Here is a 19,051-nt window from a genome sequence, read left to right as displayed (position 1 = left end):
GGATAACCGAAAAGTATGAAAAAATCCATTATTAGTGTAGTATATTATTATATCCCATGTAATTAGTATATTAGTATATCGCTATTAACCTACTTTGCGTTGAATTTTCATCGATGTTAAGCCTAACAAAAATTTTTTTAAATAATAATCGTCGCTATTGTATCATTAAAAATTAGAAAATTAAGCCTCGTTTAAATACTGGCTCCCTTTCGTGGTCGAATGAGTGTTGCCAGCTAAAACACGTAAAACTAATATTAAAGTAGCCAAGACATAGCCAAATATTGTAGCGCCACATCACTAGCGGACATTTGAAATTTGCTGACTAGGACGGTCGGTTAACCGAGGTGTCGGTTAATCAGGGGTCGGATAATCGAGGCTCTACTGTACTAAATTACTAAATTAGGGTTCCATCAAGTACCAGGCCTAATCTTGGGTTACGGTGAGTAATTCCCATGACTTAACAGTAAAGAAAGAAATACAAAAGAATTGAAAAATAACATGAATGTAAGCAAAAATTTACGACTATATTTATTAAAATGAACTATAATATACTCGGGTCAGATGTCACGCCAACAGTTAACTCAATCATTCTATTTAATGCCTCATAATCTGAAGTTTTTGATTGAACTATAATATACATAAACAACAAGAATAATTATAAACAAGAAGTTAGTAATAAATATATATTTCAAATATTCAAACAAGTCAAAATCAACTATGTACCAGAAAAAAAAAATCGATAAAAAGAAATTCTTTTCCCAACTTGAAACATACAATTAATTAAATCTCCACCAGTATCAATTAGATTCAAAAATAAAGAATACATCTCTTATGAGTTAAGTGCTTAACCAAAAATAATGCCAGACAATTTGGTCCAAAGTAGATAGATAGCCTTTACACTCTCAAGGTTACTTTTTGGAGCTACACCTCTCCTTTGAAAGGGTGTGTTTTCTTTTATCTGGTCTACAAGCGTAATGCACATATTTGAGCTTTATGGGATCAGTTACATATGCAAGTGAATGTTTTAATTTTGAATTTAGTTTATTGTTGGGGTTTTGGAAGTTGTCTGCTCTTAAAAGCATAATAAAACATTCCTGAAAACAAAATAATAATAACTATAAAAAGAATGCCTAAAACGTAAGATAACAATCAAACTTTGACTTCTTATGCACATTCCAATTTCACTTTTAAACACAAGATCCCCATATTTTGTCTAATTTCCCCAATTAATGTACATAGGCATTGTGAGGCACTATTCTGGTTTTTATGACTATTGCCATATATTTTTTCTACTTAAAATTTTCCTGAACCTCATTTGTGCAATTTGACATATTCTGCACCTCTGATCTGCACATATGATTGATGCATTTGTAAAATTAGATGGGCACAAAAGTAACTCACTTATCATAGATAGTGTACTCTACATATTAAAAATTTAAAACATTGACTTCCATGCTCATTTTGCACAAAGTGTCCTGGGTTCCATTTTAATTATGTAACATTTATTTACTGTTTTCAATTTTTAAATTTTTTTTAAGTATAATTGGTAGTAATATTTAGCAAAAAAAACATTGATGTGAATTATCTCATAGGGGCGTGTGAAGTAACATTTCTTTTGCAGACACAAACTATGAGATAATTCAGATAATATAAATAAATATAAGTTTTATTTTTTAATGTTCTTCAATATTTTTTCAATAAACTTTTCCTTTTATGACATCAAATTTATTTCTCATTCATATTCCAGGCACAAATTAGCCACCTTGTTAATATATTTACTAAGAAAATATTCATATCTGACAATCAAAACAGAAAACTTGTATCACATTTTAAACTTTAGTAACGAAGTTCCAAGGATTAATTTTGTTGATTAAATCATGATTTAATCAACATTTTAAACTTCTTTATAATTTGTTCTATAATACCCAATCAATGTGTCATTTTCATTTCTGATGCCCACTAATCAGTTATAATAAAGGATTATCTTTTAATTGATTTTATGTATGACTCTGATGAATTTTTAAATTTAATTTTGTTTTTCAGAAAAGAAAAGGAAAGAAGCTATCATAGCAGCTAATAATTTGACATCAGCATTAGTGGATCATTTGAATGTTGGGTAAAATGAATGAAATTTTTAATGCCTAAATTATTTATGAATAATTAAAAAACTACTGATTTCTTTTAGAGTGGCTCAGGCATATTTGAATCAAAAAAGGCTAGATGCTGAAGCAAAACATCTCCATGCAAATGTGACGCATTTTGCCAAACAGACAGCGCAGTGGTTACATCTTGTAGAAAGTTTCAATCAAGCATTAAAAGTAAGAGGTTATACATTAGTACAGGGGTTCTTAACTATTTTTGGGCTTTCAGCCCTTTTTCAGAATAATGTTTTAAATACATATGATAAAATAATTGGTTTCTGTTGTAATTCTATATATTTTGACGTACAGTTACTAAAATATTAAAAAAAATTGTGATATAGTAATATATGTGATGATAACAACAATAATGTTGAAAGTTGTGGTGAACAAATTATATTTTGAGTATCTGAAATAATAGTAATGTGATATGAAATTATCTGTAATTTCTAATTGGAAACAATGTCACAAATATGGTGTGTCCAAAAAGTTACCCATGGAAAAGTTTAAGTAAAATTATAATAAAAGTGAAGTTTTACATGTGATATTGCAGTTTCTTCTATAGCAAATGCTGAAAATGTCCCTAGAGTATGTTTGCCCATGATGCTATATATTATTGAACATATTCCGGAGGAAGACAGAAGTGATCTGTTTAATGTGTTTAATTGCCATCTTCAGCTCCTTCAGAGTACAGATTGTTCTCGTATATCTGTCCCTTCAGTACATCCCAGAGATAAAAATCCAGGGTGTGAGGTCCAGAATCCTAGCAAGTCAGATTCTATGGGAGATTATGTGATCTTTATGACTCACAGTAACTTTTCAGACATCTTGTATTTTGTTAATACTACTATGATTTGTTGACTGTATTCATAATTAAAGAAAATGCTAAATTTCAGTTAGTTTAGTAAAAATAAACATGTAATTTTCTTTCTACCCAGATTCACAAACTGTTTAGGGTTCATGGACCCCAAAAACTTTTAAGATCCTCTGCATTAGTACCATAATTGAAATTGAATTAAAAGTTTTATTATAGAATTATGTTTATTTGTACAATAACTTTTATAATTTATTTATCATTTTTATATACAGTATTTTAGATATAATAATATAATAATTTAAATTGCTTACTAAATATATTAGGTAATTAAATTCTGAAATAATATTATTTATATAATTATATATGTTACCAGCCAAACCCGATTTCATCCTACGTGTGTCAGGATATACTAGTTTAGCCTAGGACAATCTAGTTTGGCCTAAATACTTTAGGCTTAACTAGTTTGTCCTAGGCCAAACTGATTTAGAATTATTATTTAAGTCGACTTATGCTACCCCGATTTATGCAAACCTGGAGTTATGTGATTTTCAAATCTCATTGATTCCTCTTTTGTTTGAGTGCCACGCAACTCTTGATTACTCACTCCCCCCACACTATTGTTCAGCTTACATGTTCAGATGTGTCACATGGAATCGATGCATAGCTACAATTTGTGTTATTTATTTCTGTATTTGTTATATCTATGGAAACTTGAGAGATTCTACTATGTCATCCAAATGAAGTAGAATTCTTCTGCATCAAACAAGGGAAAAAAACTTTGGAATGTAAAGTTAACATTATTAACTTTGATACAAAAATGAAAATTTGTGAATTGGCAAAGAAAGTTTGATCTACCAGAATTGCCAGTCAGAACAATTATAAAAGGTAAAGAAAAAATTCTCGAAGCTGTGAAAAATGTTTAATCTTTAAATTCAAGCATCATTCATAAACTTCAAGGTATTATTGCTGAGATGGAAACAATGTTAAAATTATGGTGTGATAATCAAATAAATGTGAAAAATTGTCCTGTTGATCAGAACACTGTGTGCTCTCAAGCTAAGCTGATTTTTGAGAGATTGAAAGAGGATGCTGGAGAGGTGGCTAAAGATGAAGAGTTTAAAGCTAGTAATGGTTGGTTCAGCTGATTCAAAAGTTGCTGTAATTGGCATAGCATTGCAGAAAGTGGAGAGGTGGCAAGTGATGATAAAGAGGCTGTGTCTTACTTTCCAGAGAAATTCAAAGCTATGATAGATGAAGGTGCTATACCAGCCAAACCATATTCAACATAGATAAGACTGGCCTGTTCTGGAAGAAAATGCCTAAAAGAATGTTTATCATGCATGAAGAGAAAACCTTTCCAGGTTTTAAGGCCGCCAAAGATTGATTGACAGTGATGGTTGGCGCGAATGTAGCTGGTGATTGTAAGTTAAAACCTCTCTTATTTTATTGCTTGGAAAATCCAAGACCATTGAAAAAAATCTGTCTAAAGCTGGCTTGCCTGTGATTTGGAAGTCGAATCATAAAGCTTGGGTGGCAGCTTCTCTTTTTGAGGACTGGTTTGGTTATCACTTCATACCTGAAGTCGAATGTTATTACTAATTTAAACAAATTCCATTTAAAGTGATGCTCATAATCGACAACGCACCAGGTCATCCCCCTGCAACTTTAACTAATTTTGACCCATGTGTGAAAGTTGTATTTTTGCCACCAAATACAACCAGCTTGTTTCAATTAATGGATCAGGGAATCATCAAAACATTCAAAGCTTATTACATGAGATGATCATTTGCACATCTGCATGAAGCTATGAGACAAAACGAGCTCTCTGTTAAAGACTTTTGGAAACATTTTTTTCTAAGTTATTGTTTTCTTTAGTCTCCAGCCCCAAATAAAAATAATTTGTATGCGAAATTATACCCCAACTTATGCAAATTTGACTTACGCGGTTATTGCTCGGTCCCACCTATTGTGTAAGTTCGGGGTATTACTCTAATTGTTGTGTTTATTTTTATGTATATTTGTTAATTTTTGGAGGGTAGATATCAACTATCCATCAGGACTTTTTATTTACTTGCAAAAATAAATAATTTTTGCAAGTAAATAAAAAAAGTAGTTCTGGTTCTTGATATTTCAAAGACTACTTTAGTCTTTGAAATATCAAGAACCAGCACTACTTATTTCCCTGCTCTCTGTCACAAGAAATACTTAAACCTTGAACATTTATTTATGCAACAGACTCAAGAATTTTTCACCAAGTCTATAGAATTTGTAACACCAGAAAGTTGCAAATATATATGTTTTTCTTTGTTTTATTATTTTGATTAAATATTTTGATCATATTATATGCTGATGAGTAACAAAATACTGATATTTCAAGAAAGACTATATGCTTGAAGGGAGTAATTTAAAAATAATAGATTCAGAATAAGGATACAAAGATATAGCTTTGTTGTCCTTTTGCATAAAATATGCAAGGGACTAGTGGGGTATGGAGGATTGGAGAAGAAGTAATGAGTATACATAAGTTCTGTTTGGGATCAATGTTATAGGAAAACATGAAATAACATGATATTACCATTAAAATAAATTGTAGCTATGCAGAATAGTAATAAGCTATGGGATTATTGAGTGGAAAAGTACCAGAACAAGTTAAAGAAAAGTGTAAGAAACGGTGGTATGCTGCTCATAATTTATGGCTCAGAGTATAGGATAATGAAGAGGAAATGGGAACAAAAGTTATATGACGTGGATGAGGTTGTTGTAATGGTTAAATCAAATGATAGAGATTTAATCTATAATGATTCAGTGTTATATAAAAATGGACATTTTTTGACTTTTTTTATTTGGATTATTAGCATATAAGAGAAAAGATATGAAGGTTTAAATGTGTTCAGAGAGCAGCATATTATGTAAATTTTATTAACCCACTAACACATGTCTTTTTTTTTTTATTATTATCAATTACCATAAAATACATTTTGAGAATTCTGTGAAGGGAAATGGATTCTCAAAATATATTTATGGTGATTGATATAAATAAAGATGAAAACCAATAAAAAAAGGGGGCAAGCATTAGAGTGGATTAATGCTCCATATAGAGATAAATTTAGACATACGGTATATCAAAAATATGTTAGACGTCCGTGTTTATCAACAACTCCTCAACGATAGTGCTCACGAGAAGAGTGCGAGATCTCGTCCCGTTTTTTAAAGATTGATATCCCCGTTTTTAGTTAGTTTCGGTTTCGTTTTCTTACTTGTTGTTCTTTTCTGTAAACTGCTTTGTGATTTATGTCCTTAATAATAACTTTAATAAAGTATTTTGAAGACATTGCTTGGTGGTATGTATAATTTGTCATCCTATCCTGCGCTGTGAACGGACGAATTATCATTGGCTTATCATTAAAAGTTACATGATAAAAGACCTTAATCCTAACAAAATATGCTATATAGCATTGTTAATATATCTTTGCTGGAAGACTTATTTCATTTTTGAATTATGGAATAATGTATTATTTTAACTTTCTAATTACCAACTCAGAATGCCTGCAATAAGGTGCTTCTTAGTTTAGTATATAGAGGTAATGTCTTCAAATTTTTTTTAACTATACTACATATGCCAGCTCTAAGATGAGATTAGTTATATATATATATATTAATGTATTTTCCTACAAACTATTATACATTCTTCTTGATCAGGTAAATTGGTTATATGCATTTTTCCCAAGGCAGTTTTTAATAAATTATAAATCTCAGCAAAGATGATGAGACAAGATCATAATGGGGATGCAATTATAGATTTGTAGAGATAATGGATTGCTGTAGTCAATTTGGATTTGAATAATTCTAGAGAAGAGTTGAAAAGTTTAATCAGAGGCAGATCTAGGTTTTTTGGGGCCTAGGGCTTATTGAAGTTCAATAGGGTCCCATTTTTACCAAACCTAACCTAACCTATTAACTATAACTGAGTGGTCAAGGTGACAGTCTACCGCTCTCTGGGGACCTGGGATCAAATCTGGACAGGTCCATCCAGATAGGTAAGGCCCCATCCCTCACCGCCCAGTCACCATTGTGGGGCTGGCGAAGCCATAACAGGCTTGCTAAAAGAGGACCTCTTAGTGTCCACAGGGTGGAAAGAGTTAAACAAAATCTGTTAACTATTAATATTTTTTACTATATGATAAGTGCTCATTGTTAATGAAAAAGTATAAAAAATTTATGATGATAATTCAATTTTTGTGGGCCCTTGACACTTGGGGGCCCAGGGCTTAAGCCCTATTAGTCCCTATGTAGATCTGCCCCTGTGTTTAATGATCTGAAAGAGATATACATAGAATAAAACATAGAATATTTAAAATCCAGGTAACCCTCAATATGTACTGTACAGTTAAATTGGTCCTGCAGGTATACTGCATACATCAAAACTACACACACTGAAGTTAACAATCAATAACAAATAAATTAATTCATGAATTAGGTCATTAAAAAATCATATACTTATGATAAAATACTGAATATATTATAATTAGTTTATTACAATTTTTGATTTATTTGCTTTAGATTAAAATAGTTATTTAATTACTATTGCAGGAAATAGGAGATGTAGAGAATTGGGCAAAAAGTATAGAAGCAGATATGAGAACAGTTTCAAGTGCTTTGGAATATGCCTATAAAGGTAATAAATTAAAAATGTAATGAGAAATTTTGAAATTAGCTGTTTAATATGCAAATAGATTGAATTTAAAAATTGTTAATAAAACTAGCTTTGTTTATTAACTTGAATCTTTATACCATTTAGGAAGTCCTGTTAACTTGTTAAACAGCATGCAGAATTTCAGGACCCAAAATGTTCCCAGAACATAAATTTTACATATAAAATTTTCTCAAAAATTGTTCCACACTAGCATAAAAAATATAGTCAAATCTCACTATGATATTTTCAGGACCAGGAAAATAGGTGTGTTATACAAGGGTTATTGTTGTAGTGAGGTCTTGAAATTTAAGAATCGAGATTGTTAAGAAAGTAATGATTAATTTAAATATTAATCTCTGTAATTTAAATAATGCCTTCTGGTTCTGAATTATTTATTAACCAGAAAATTGAATTACATTGTTTTTAACTTTATGTTGTCTTAAAATATTATTTTGCTTTGGCTCATTTTTTGCAAGTTATGATTTACAAATGCTGATCGAATTGCATCAAGAGCAGCCAGTTGTTTGTTTCCAGTTCCAGGAATTGTGGTTGTCATGTGTCAAATTGTTTCCATTTGAGAAATAACTTCTAAGATACTGGGGAGTTTACATGGAACTGATTCTTCTTCCTCTTCCTCATCTTGGACATCAGATCCTAACTCTGCCAGAATTGCCTCATTGGTGCAGTCTGTAAATAAATATAGCTCTTGGTTAACAGAAACATACTCTTCTGCCATAATGTCTACACTCTTGTCTGTAATACTGTAATGTTTTTGGAGTAGTTATTGGAGACCACTACAGGCTGCATTGTTACACCACAGGCTGCATGTTACCAGTCTGTGGTGTCACAAAGCGATCTCCAGGATGATGACCTGGTGTCAAAGCTCACTGTTTGACACAAAGTCATAATTCTCGTTATAAGATAACACAGGTATGTCATTCTTTTGGATGAAGACAAATTTTGCTTCTTTTCAGCAGTAACAAATTGGAAATTCCACCAGTAACTGGCAATCATCTCACATGCTTGTTTTATGTTTATGTTATATGGATTTGTTAACTTCCTTTCAATGTTTATTAACACACACTGCATTAAATGAAATCTGTACTCGGCCATCCTATGGAAAATAGTAATTTTCACCATACATTAGTGCTTAAGTTAAAGCATTCTTCTATGACATTAAGTTCGGTAGACTATCATTACAGCTTTCAGGTTAGACACTTCTTTTATTATTTCCACATATGCATTTCGGACTTATATAAATGTTAAGTCCCTCTTCAGTGCAATACTATAAATTATTAAAAAAACATAATTAGTAACATGACAAAACTCTTCGCGTGCAGGCCATATTTACTGACATAAAACTATCATACTTAAAAATTGTCACACTTATACGATACCTATGGTTCTGTCTTCTAAAACAACAGTGTATAATGAGTAACATTGGAAAGATTTTAAAATACAGCCATTAAAAATGCCACAAATACATTTTCCAACATTAATACGGAAAACCTAATATATTAATAATTTTATAATTTTTTACTTTATATCATCATATATCTTAATAAAATAACAATANGTAACATTGGAAAGATTTTAAAATACAGCCATTAAAAACACCACAAATACATTTTCCAACATTAATACAGAAAACCTAATATATTAATAATTTTATAATTTTTTTACTTTTTTACTTACGATACTCACTTTTAACATTTGCTCATAAAATCTTACATAAGTACAACTCTCAAAGAATGTGTATGTTCTACAATATAACATTGCAGTAACTGCAATTATAATTGTTTTACAGATTAATTACATGTAGCATAGTAATATTAAAAACATTTTTTAAGAGAATACATACACAATTTTACAATATATTTCCAATTATTTTCTGTCACAACACTGATAAATACATTACAATAAAATTTTTTTTTTCATTAGCGCCACCAATTATATTATACTACTGTTGATCTATTTTATTACCATTTGATATATTGATTAAATTATCATCTTTAAATTTTATAATCTCAATATGTTCCTTAAATTTACATTTATACATATCTTTTTCCAAATGAATTATTTTTATATTATTTCTATCTATTTGACAATTACTATTTTTTATATGATTGAACCACAGAGAATTATTGTGTTTTAATTTAATTGCTGCTTCGTGTTCTACTAGTTTCACCTATAAAATTTTTTGGTTCTTGGCAATTACAATTAATTTTATATATAACTCCTGATTTTTTTAATTTATCAACTTTCATTTTATATTTATTATTATTATTATTATTATAAATATTACTTGAAATTTTATTGGTCAAAGATGGGGCCAAAACAAAATTTTTTTTTTTTTTAAATCTTACTACAATTATTATAAACATCATTGATATAAGGAAAAGCTTTATAATTCTTATCTTTTTTATATTTGATATTAAATCTGTTTTTATAATACTGGTTGTGCCACATTTTTAACTTGTAACTGGGGTAATTATTCAAAATAAATTTATTCTCTAATTCTTTTAATTCAATTTTACGATTTATATTATTAGTAGTTCTTGTATATATATTTTTTAGACCCATTATGTAGGTGTTCTTTTTTATAGTTTCAGGGATGCAGGATTGATAATTGATGGTTTTATTGACGTTACATGGTTTTTTAAATGTCTTGAAAGAAAATTTGTCTATTTCATTAATTATTGTTATATCTAAAAAATTTATTTGGGTGCATTTTTCTAATTCAATATCAAATTTTATATCTTCATTTATATTATTTATAGTATTTAATATTATTGTATCATTTGTTATCTTATTATTAAAACTTAAGTAGTAGTCATCAACATATCTCATCACCATTTTAACACCAGGAATATTTTGTATTTTTTCATCAATATTTTTCATAACTAATTCAGCAAGTTTTGGCCCCATCTTTGATCCCATACTGACACCATCTATTTGTCTGTAAAAATCATTATAAACTTCAAAATAATTTCTGGTATATGCAAATTTTATAAGATCAATTAGTGTTTTATCAACTTGCAGTTGTATTAGGCTGTTTTCTATTGATTTCCACTTTATATTCGGATACATATTTTTTACATCTAAACTAATTAATGTATCTGATCTTTCTTTTTTTATTTTTTGGATATTATTTATGACTTCATCAGCATTTTTTATGTTATTGTTGGAACCTTTAATGTTTTTTAATTGCTTTTTAATATAATTTTCTAGATTATAAAGTACAGAGTATCTAAAATCAACGATTGGTCTGTATTTCTCTTCTTCTTTATGTGTTTTTAACCTTATTTTTAATTTTAGAGTTCTATTATTTTTAAAATTAAGTATGTAATTTTTATCAGTTTCATTTATTTTGTTCTTCAAATATGTGTCTTTTATTATTTTAGTTAAATCTTTTTTTATTTTTTTATATGGATTTATATTTAGTTTGATATATTGATCATTATCAATTTGTTCTACAGTTTTATTCTTTAAATTATTGCTATCAATTATTATTAGCTGTTTAGTTTTATCTACTTTGATTATTGAAAGGTTGTTGGTTTTCAAAAAGGTATTCTGTTTATTTTTTCTTTATATTTGTTTACTTTAAATTTATTTTTTTGATGAATTTGTTTAGAATTTTGAATAGTAGTGCCTATTAAACTGGTTTTCTTTTCTTTTTCAATTGATAGATCCTTTATACTTTTATCAATGTTTGCCATTAAATCTAATGTGATATTACTAATAGGTAAGTTAAAGTCTAAGCCTAACGCTATGAAATTCTTTACATCGTTTGGAATCTGTAAATTTGAATTATTGACCAATAAATTATTAATTCATTTATTCTTATCTTTAGGTATTGGGTATTTAAATAATTTACTTAGTTTTATATCTTTTTTTATATTTATAGTTATTTGCTATTCCTTTATACCGGTTTTCTTTATAATTATATTTATGTATTAATTTTCTTAATTTATATTTTAGATTATTCCATTTTTTAATTTTACTTCTTATCACAGACTTTATTATTTTTCTTTCAATTTTCCAAATCATATGTTTCATTATTATATTTCTTATTGTCTTTTTTTAACTTTAAAGTGTTTGGCGTATATTTTTCCCTTAAAAACCACTTAAAATAGTTTGTGTCATGTTCCAATATTTCTATTTTCTTCATAAGAACAACAACAGGTTAGTCATTCTTACGAAGTTAATGATAGTCTACCAAACTTAATTCAAATTAAAGAGACATACATACATAGAACTTGATGTAACACATTGATTAATGGAAATAAAATTGAAGTCAAATCCGACAGGTATCATAAACAATGTCACAGATGACCTGTATTAGTTTGGAGTGATAAATGATATTCAAATAGAATGATTTAAAATAAACTTTAAAACCATTTCAGAAATTTTTTTCTTTTGGAATGCAACATTTAAAAACTTTTCTTTACAATGATGATCATGCAATTTTTTTTGAAAAATTATTTAAGAAATGCACCAATTTTTCCAAAAGGTAATTTTTAGAGTCAGTTTTATAGCCAATACTACCTCATTATGACACATGCCTCTCTCACTCATCTGTGCATGCTTAATTTTCTTTTCTTTTTTTTTAAACCCGGCATTTAGATATTGTATGTTACAATTTTACTTTTAAAACAAAAGTTCTCCCAGCATTTTGGTGGATTTCCCCAATTCTTGTCTGTAGGCATAGCCATGTCACTCCATTTTGTTATAATATTTTTACAGCTACTGCCATGTTATTTTTCTGCTGTAGATTTTCCTGGGACTGTTTTAATTTTCCCAAATATGCAAATTAGGTTTGGATATATTTGCATTCCTGCTGTTAAGTAGTATTATTATTCATTTCTTTTATAAAATTTTAGTGTGTTTTTGCATTCATAAATCAAATTCTGTTAACTTTGATTTTTTATTTGTGAAATTTCTTGTTTATTGAATAAGTAAAATATTCTGTGTTTAAATTTGTTCATATTTACTCAATTTATAATAGAGTAGTAATTAAAATACGAACTTTTTTACTAATTTACTGTAGTTTTAATATTCATAAATAATATATTTGTTCTATAATTTAGTAATTACAACATTTAATTATGAAAGGTTTTAAAAATATAATTTAAATTCAGTTGTTTATTCTACTGTATAATATCTTTTTCAATGAAACAAAATAATTTAGCAGGTGTATCAAGAATTCATTTGTTAAATTAAGATAAATATTTTAAAGATTGTTCAATCTGTTCCTCAACATTCAAATGGTTCTATATTTAAACAAGATTTGAACATTATAGTACTTGAGGAAACTTACGTTTTTTCTTGGGAATGAATGCAAAACATTGAGGTTTTTTCCTCGGTCCTTTTACTCAACTTGGAACTTTTTTCCAGAGAAGTTCTGTTTATTTAACTCCCCTTCTCTTGGTTTAAAAAAAGATTCATTTCCACAAAAGTCAATTGAATATTTAATAAACTATAAACTATTTCACAATAGATTTAAAAATTTTTTTATATTAATTTGAACTTTGGTTGTTTCACTGTAATATCAAACAAGTTACAAGTAATTTCTCACCATTATATGTAACTTGTTTGGTATTGCAGTGGAACCAATCTCACAGCTATAAAAGTGAGCATAATTTCTTTATATATTAATAGAATTTTATATGCTCTTGGTTTTGATATGGTCATTTTATGGATGAGTTTCTGATTATTATTAAAACTAGGATTTTTAAGTGAGAAAAAAAAAATAGGAAAATAAGTAATTTTTAAGTCATGAAAAATTGGAAAATAAGTTTATATAGGGTGTTTGTGTTAGGAAGTAGCAATATTTTTATAGCATGTTCTAGAGACATAGAGGATTCAAAAATATCTTATAAACATAGCCTTTCAAATGCATTGTTTTAGTGCAAGAAAGAGTTAAAGTTCAATCTAACTACCTCTTAAGATGTTGTTCTGTAACACTAAGTGCTGCAGATCTCACTATTGTTCAGTGTCTTTGCTATACTAAAGTACCAAGAAATGCAAGTGAGCCTTACATTTTTGCAAAAATGTATGGGTTACTTGTATTTGTGTGAGTTTCAACTAGATCTTCTTTATATTGCTTACTAAGAAACTTTCTCTGTTGCTGTTTGAAAAGGATTTATACTTGGAATAAAATGCTCAACATCTACAGAGACAATTGAAGTTCCCGTAAATTTCCTTGTTATGTTTGGATCAATGTTTAACACAAGTCACCTACATTGCTACTCAATATCTTGGCATAGTTCACTAACACTGTTCAGTCAGGACTTTTCAAAAAATAGGAAAGGAGCTTTTTCTTAAATTCTCCCTTGAGCATGCTTTCCAAATATTATGCTTCTTCTACTGCTTTGGTCAGACATAATTTTCTTTTCAGTTTTTTGATATACATGTGTCATATGTCCATAAATTCTTGACAATTTATCATATGTCAAGAATAGCATACTTTTGTACAATTAAATTTATGTAATAGTTTTTCAAATAGGAATAACTTTTGGTTATGTAAATTTATTTATTCATTTGCATATTTTATTTGATTCTGAGCAAGATTGGAATTAGTGTTACATATTATTATAGTGTATTGCTTTTTCTTTTTCAATATTAAGAAGCATTCGTCAACTGTTTTTCTCTCACTGTCAACATATTCTAGAAGTTCCTGTTGTTGTATCCCATATGAATATTAATATAGGAATTTCTGTAGCTAGGAATGAATAAAATGAGCAGAAAATATCAAATCTTTCCACCATCAAACCTCTGTTTTTGAACATAATTTGTTCCTAAAAATTGTTGGAAAACCAATTTGTTCTAAAACCAAAACAGATTTTTCCATAAGAAACAATATAAAATAGATTAATCTGTTTCTGTCTTCCAAAACAAAGCATTTATTTTTAAATGTGATTTAAATTTAACTGTGGTGCATATTGAAAAACAGAAGTCATATCTTTCCTGTATGTGCATTGAAATCTAATTTAAATAGCATCATCAATAATTTGTGTCATGATGTCTAATGATACTAGGCAATCTTAGTGCTACTAACTTCTGAAGTCCTGTTGTCAATTGGTTGGGCAGTCAGCTTTCTTTAACATAGAAAGTATAGGGAGTTGACCATCTGTCTCTCTCTAATCTATGGCTGGCTCTAGACTAGACAAGTAGTTTGTTCGGCAACCGAGTTATCATACAGCAACCAAGGCAAATATGAGTTTGAAATTCTGTTTGTGAAATGAATTGTTTGAAAAGTGAATCATTCAAAAACTAAGGATTGACTATACAATGAAATCCTACCATATAACAATTTATTTTCCAAATATATGAGGTGTTTGGGCATAAATAATAAGTGACATTTTCAGTGAAATTGAAAATAACTGTGCCTGAATGTTGCTTAACTGAGATGAGTTCTCTGTTGAAATAGTTTCTTAGATAAGTCAACAGGTAGCAGTGTTATATCAACTCATAAAAGTGATATGTACAAACATCTTCACATACGTAATGCTATCTATATATATAACCCATTCAACAGGTGTCCATCCGTCCCATAACCATTTGATAACGGACACTAGAGGCACCCCTATTGTGTGTCATATTTCAAACATTCAAATTAAATTAACAATTTTAATTATTATTTAAATTAACGATATAAATTATTATTATTCACTTGGCCAATAAATTATTATTTGGTCAATATAACAATATAAATAATTCAGTATATTTGTAATAGGAATTTATTATTGTCACGGAATGCATGTAATGTTCACTAGGGGGCGAATAACAAAAAACCGAATAGGTTTGAATCACTACATAAGACGATAAGATTTGAAATAGTTAAGGTAATATAAGGTAATATTTTAATATTTATTAACCCATTCAACGGGTAATGGCAATTTGTAAATAACGCCCACTAGGGGGTGTCCCAGGCTACTAGGCTATGAGAAAATGGTGCCAAGAAGAAAGTGTAGTTTGATGTTGCAGCAGCAAAAAAGCAATAAAATTTGTCAACTGCTTTTTGAAAGCCGCAAAACTGATTTTGATGATTCAGTTAAAGGTCCAGACTATGCTTAATCAATAAATTATAGTGTTCAAAAGACTCAAATAGTGATTATCAAGTAAGTAAACTTCATAACCTAAAATGTAACTTGTGCATGTAAATAGTGCTAACTTCTGCAAATAACATTGTTTAATATTATGGTTATTGGGCTGCAATTTGAAAAATTGTAGATCTATAAATTCCCACTCGTTCATCTGCCATCTGTCCATATGTCTGTCTTTCCTTAATCTCGAGAACTGTGTTAGATAAACGAAATTCAAGGCCAGATATGGAAAGCTTAGGGCATGAGGCCCAATTAACTATATATATGAACTTTCAATTAAAGAGCATTTCAGTTGGTATTACTGAAACTTTATCCAACATGAAATTTCAGTAATACCAACCGAAATGCTCTTTAATGCTGTTCATAGTGTCATACCTCATCTAACAGCTGTGCTCATGAATGATGGGCACCACATTGAACCTTTGTAAATTTGTTAAAATAAAAAAAAAATACAAATGTTCTTAGAGTAAGCTCTAGTAACAACTACACAAATTATGTAATCTTATCAAGTGCCACCTAATGGCAAGAAATGTAACTATTTTGGTACTAAAATTTTTATTACACACTAGCTGCAAGGACCCGCTTCGCTGGGTTTTTTTTATATATATAAAAGACTGTTTTTCTAAGTAATCTAGAATCTAGCTGCAAGGACCTGCTTTGCTGGGCAAAAAGTAACGATAGTGAAGATTAAGATAATTACATTATAGCTAATCTTACCCGTTTTCACAGAATGCAAGAATTAGGTCCCCCGTTTCCAGACTAATTAGAGAACTGGTCCCGATTCTATTTCTGAACGTCTCCTGTTCACGTCTAGTCAAACGAACTATTTTCAACGTTTCTGGAACGTTTACAATCGTTCTATAATCGAACCAATATTCGAATTTTATGTTCGAATTTAATTCGAACAAATTCGAACAAAACATTCGAAATAGAAAGCCACTTTCAACCACTTTCAGCCTCATATCTCCCGCACCCTTATAGCTATCGAGACGCAACCACCCCTATGCACGAATGGAGACTTGGGGCTACCACCACATACAAACACCATTCACGTGCGATGTGTAGTTTTGGCGGAAAAGTGAAATATAGGGACATACACGTCCATTTATATATATATACTAGCTGCAAGGACCCGCTTTGCTGGGTTTTTATTTGTATGTAATATAGTTTTTTTTATATATATAAAAGACTGTTTTTCTAAGTAATCTAGAATCTAGCTGCAAGGACCCGCTTCGCTGGGCAAAAAGTAACGATAGTGAAGATTAAGATAATTACATTATAGCTAATCTTACCCGTTTTCACAGAATGCAAGAATTAGGTCCCCCGTTTCCAGACTAATTAGAGAATTTTTACGTTTAGTCAAACGAACTATTTTCAACGTTTCTGGAACGTTTACAATCGTTCTATAATCGAACCAATATTCGAATTTTATGTTCGAATTTAATTCGAACAAATTCGAACAAAACATTCGAAATAGAAAGCCACTTTCAGCCTCATATCTCCCGCACCCTTATAGCTATCGAGACGCAACCACCCCTATGCACGAATGGAGACTTGGGGCTACCACCACATACAAACACCATTCACGTGCGATGTGTAGTTTTTGCAGAAAAGTGAAATATAGGGATATACATGTCCATTTTTATATATATACATATATATAGATTAAAAAAAATCCTGCTTTCTAAGCATTTCTGTGAAAACTGCATCATCTTATTGTAAATAATTTGAGTTATTAATTTTTAAAAATTTCTGTGACTTTTGAATCACCCTGTACTTTGATTTTTCCTTATTTTCATAGGATTTGGCAACTACCGCTACAAACATAGCAGTTGGCTCCTCTTCTAGACAGTGGAATAATAAATCATGCTTTGGATGCATAGAATATTTCAGGATCATTCTTTAATGCTTTGGATGCAAAGTCATTCAGGAAAACTAACTTTGAAATATGACAATGTTTGTTTACTTGATAAGTCAAAATCAACAGATGCTATCAACAGTAAACTTCAGATGCTATGTCTTGCATTGCATGCAAGACATAGCATCTGAAGTTTACTATTCGTACTTCAAATCATTGCATAGTCATGATGAGTAAAGATAACATTGTAACCATTTACCACTGTTTTATCATTTTCACACATATCTGAAGACAAAAGACTGCACTTGTTCATTTAAATGTGTTTTAATTCATGAGTAAAAAATATTTGAAAACAATCTTTTGTGGAATTGTTACTCTAAAGAAGTCATTTCCTTGAACAATGTAAAAAATTGCATATTTCACATAGTTTGATTGCATTATTTTTCTAAATATTTAGCATGTGCTGCTGTAAAATTTAGAAAATGTCACTTACTATTTTTTACACCTGGACACCAAATATATTGAATAAGAATCAATATATTTTCACAATACACTGATTTTAAATAAAACATCATATTATTTTACACTGAGGTTTATATTTATTTTCAATGTATTATTATTATTATTAATTATTTAATTTCTAATAATAAATTCTGAATTTTATACATTTATAAAATAAATTTTTATTCTGAAAACTTTTAAATAAAAATTTTGTTTTACTTTCAGTTGGTCAAAGTGCTGCTTGAAAAATGGATGAATATACAATAAGTAATTTGTTATTAACAGTAATGTAATATGTAATCCAAATGTGTATGATATTTATTAATCTAAAAATATAAATAATAAAAATAATCTGATAAAAAATTATTTAATCTATTTATAGCAAATATCTTTTGAATTGAATTTATTTATTTATTAAAAAATTTATCTAATATGATTTTTTAAACATTCATTTATTCATTTACCATATTCCCATACAAATAAGAGCTTGCTCTTATATGTGAAAATCATTTATTTTTACATTTTAAAAACATGTTTTGCTGTACAAATGTAAATTAGATATGAATGTATTGAAACAGTAACTGTTTGGTGACATCTCTGTGGTAATCATTATTAAAAATAAAAAATTTAATTTAATTTAACAATAAGTAATTTATGTAATATAGTGCTAGTTTTGTGCATATAAGAGCATTCTCTTATATGTTACAAGGCAATGTCTGTAGGACAATAAAGTCTCCACTATATAACAAATCCAAATAAAAGATTTGTTATTAAATTAGGAATTAAAATAAATTTTTATGGAAAAATAAGTAAGTGTAAAAATTTTTAAGAGTTTAATGTTATTTTTAACGTTATTAGAATTCATTAAATTATAAATAGCAAATTTAAAAAATTTAATTTGAATTACTATTGGTGTTTTAATGATGGATGAAATCA

At 28.9% G+C, this 19,051-nt stretch overlaps 1 protein-coding gene across 1 annotated transcript in view; it reads left to right on the top strand.

Moving 5' to 3' along the window:
* Nucleotides 1-18,481, top strand: part of LOC111627476 (biogenesis of lysosome-related organelles complex 1 subunit 1-like) — a 23,447-nt gene extending 4,966 nt beyond the window's left edge. The window contains exons 3-6 of the mRNA XM_023371050.1: nucleotides 2,044-2,116; nucleotides 2,186-2,318; nucleotides 7,546-7,630; nucleotides 18,341-18,481. Coding sequence (XP_023226818.1) covers nucleotides 2,044-2,116; nucleotides 2,186-2,318; nucleotides 7,546-7,630; nucleotides 18,341-18,360 — 311 coding nt within the window. The 3' untranslated portion in view covers nucleotides 18,361-18,481. The remainder of the gene's footprint in view (nucleotides 1-2,043; nucleotides 2,117-2,185; nucleotides 2,319-7,545; nucleotides 7,631-18,340) is intronic.
* The last annotated feature ends 570 nt before the right edge of the window (nucleotides 18,482-19,051 follow it).

Source organism: Centruroides sculpturatus, unplaced genomic scaffold (assembly GCF_000671375.1).
Source record: "Centruroides sculpturatus isolate CEXI.00-Female unplaced genomic scaffold, Cexi_2.0 scaffold494, whole genome shotgun sequence".
NCBI lineage: Eukaryota > Metazoa > Arthropoda > Arachnida > Scorpiones > Buthidae > Centruroides > Centruroides sculpturatus.
This window is presented reverse-complemented; position numbering and strand designations above follow the sequence as displayed.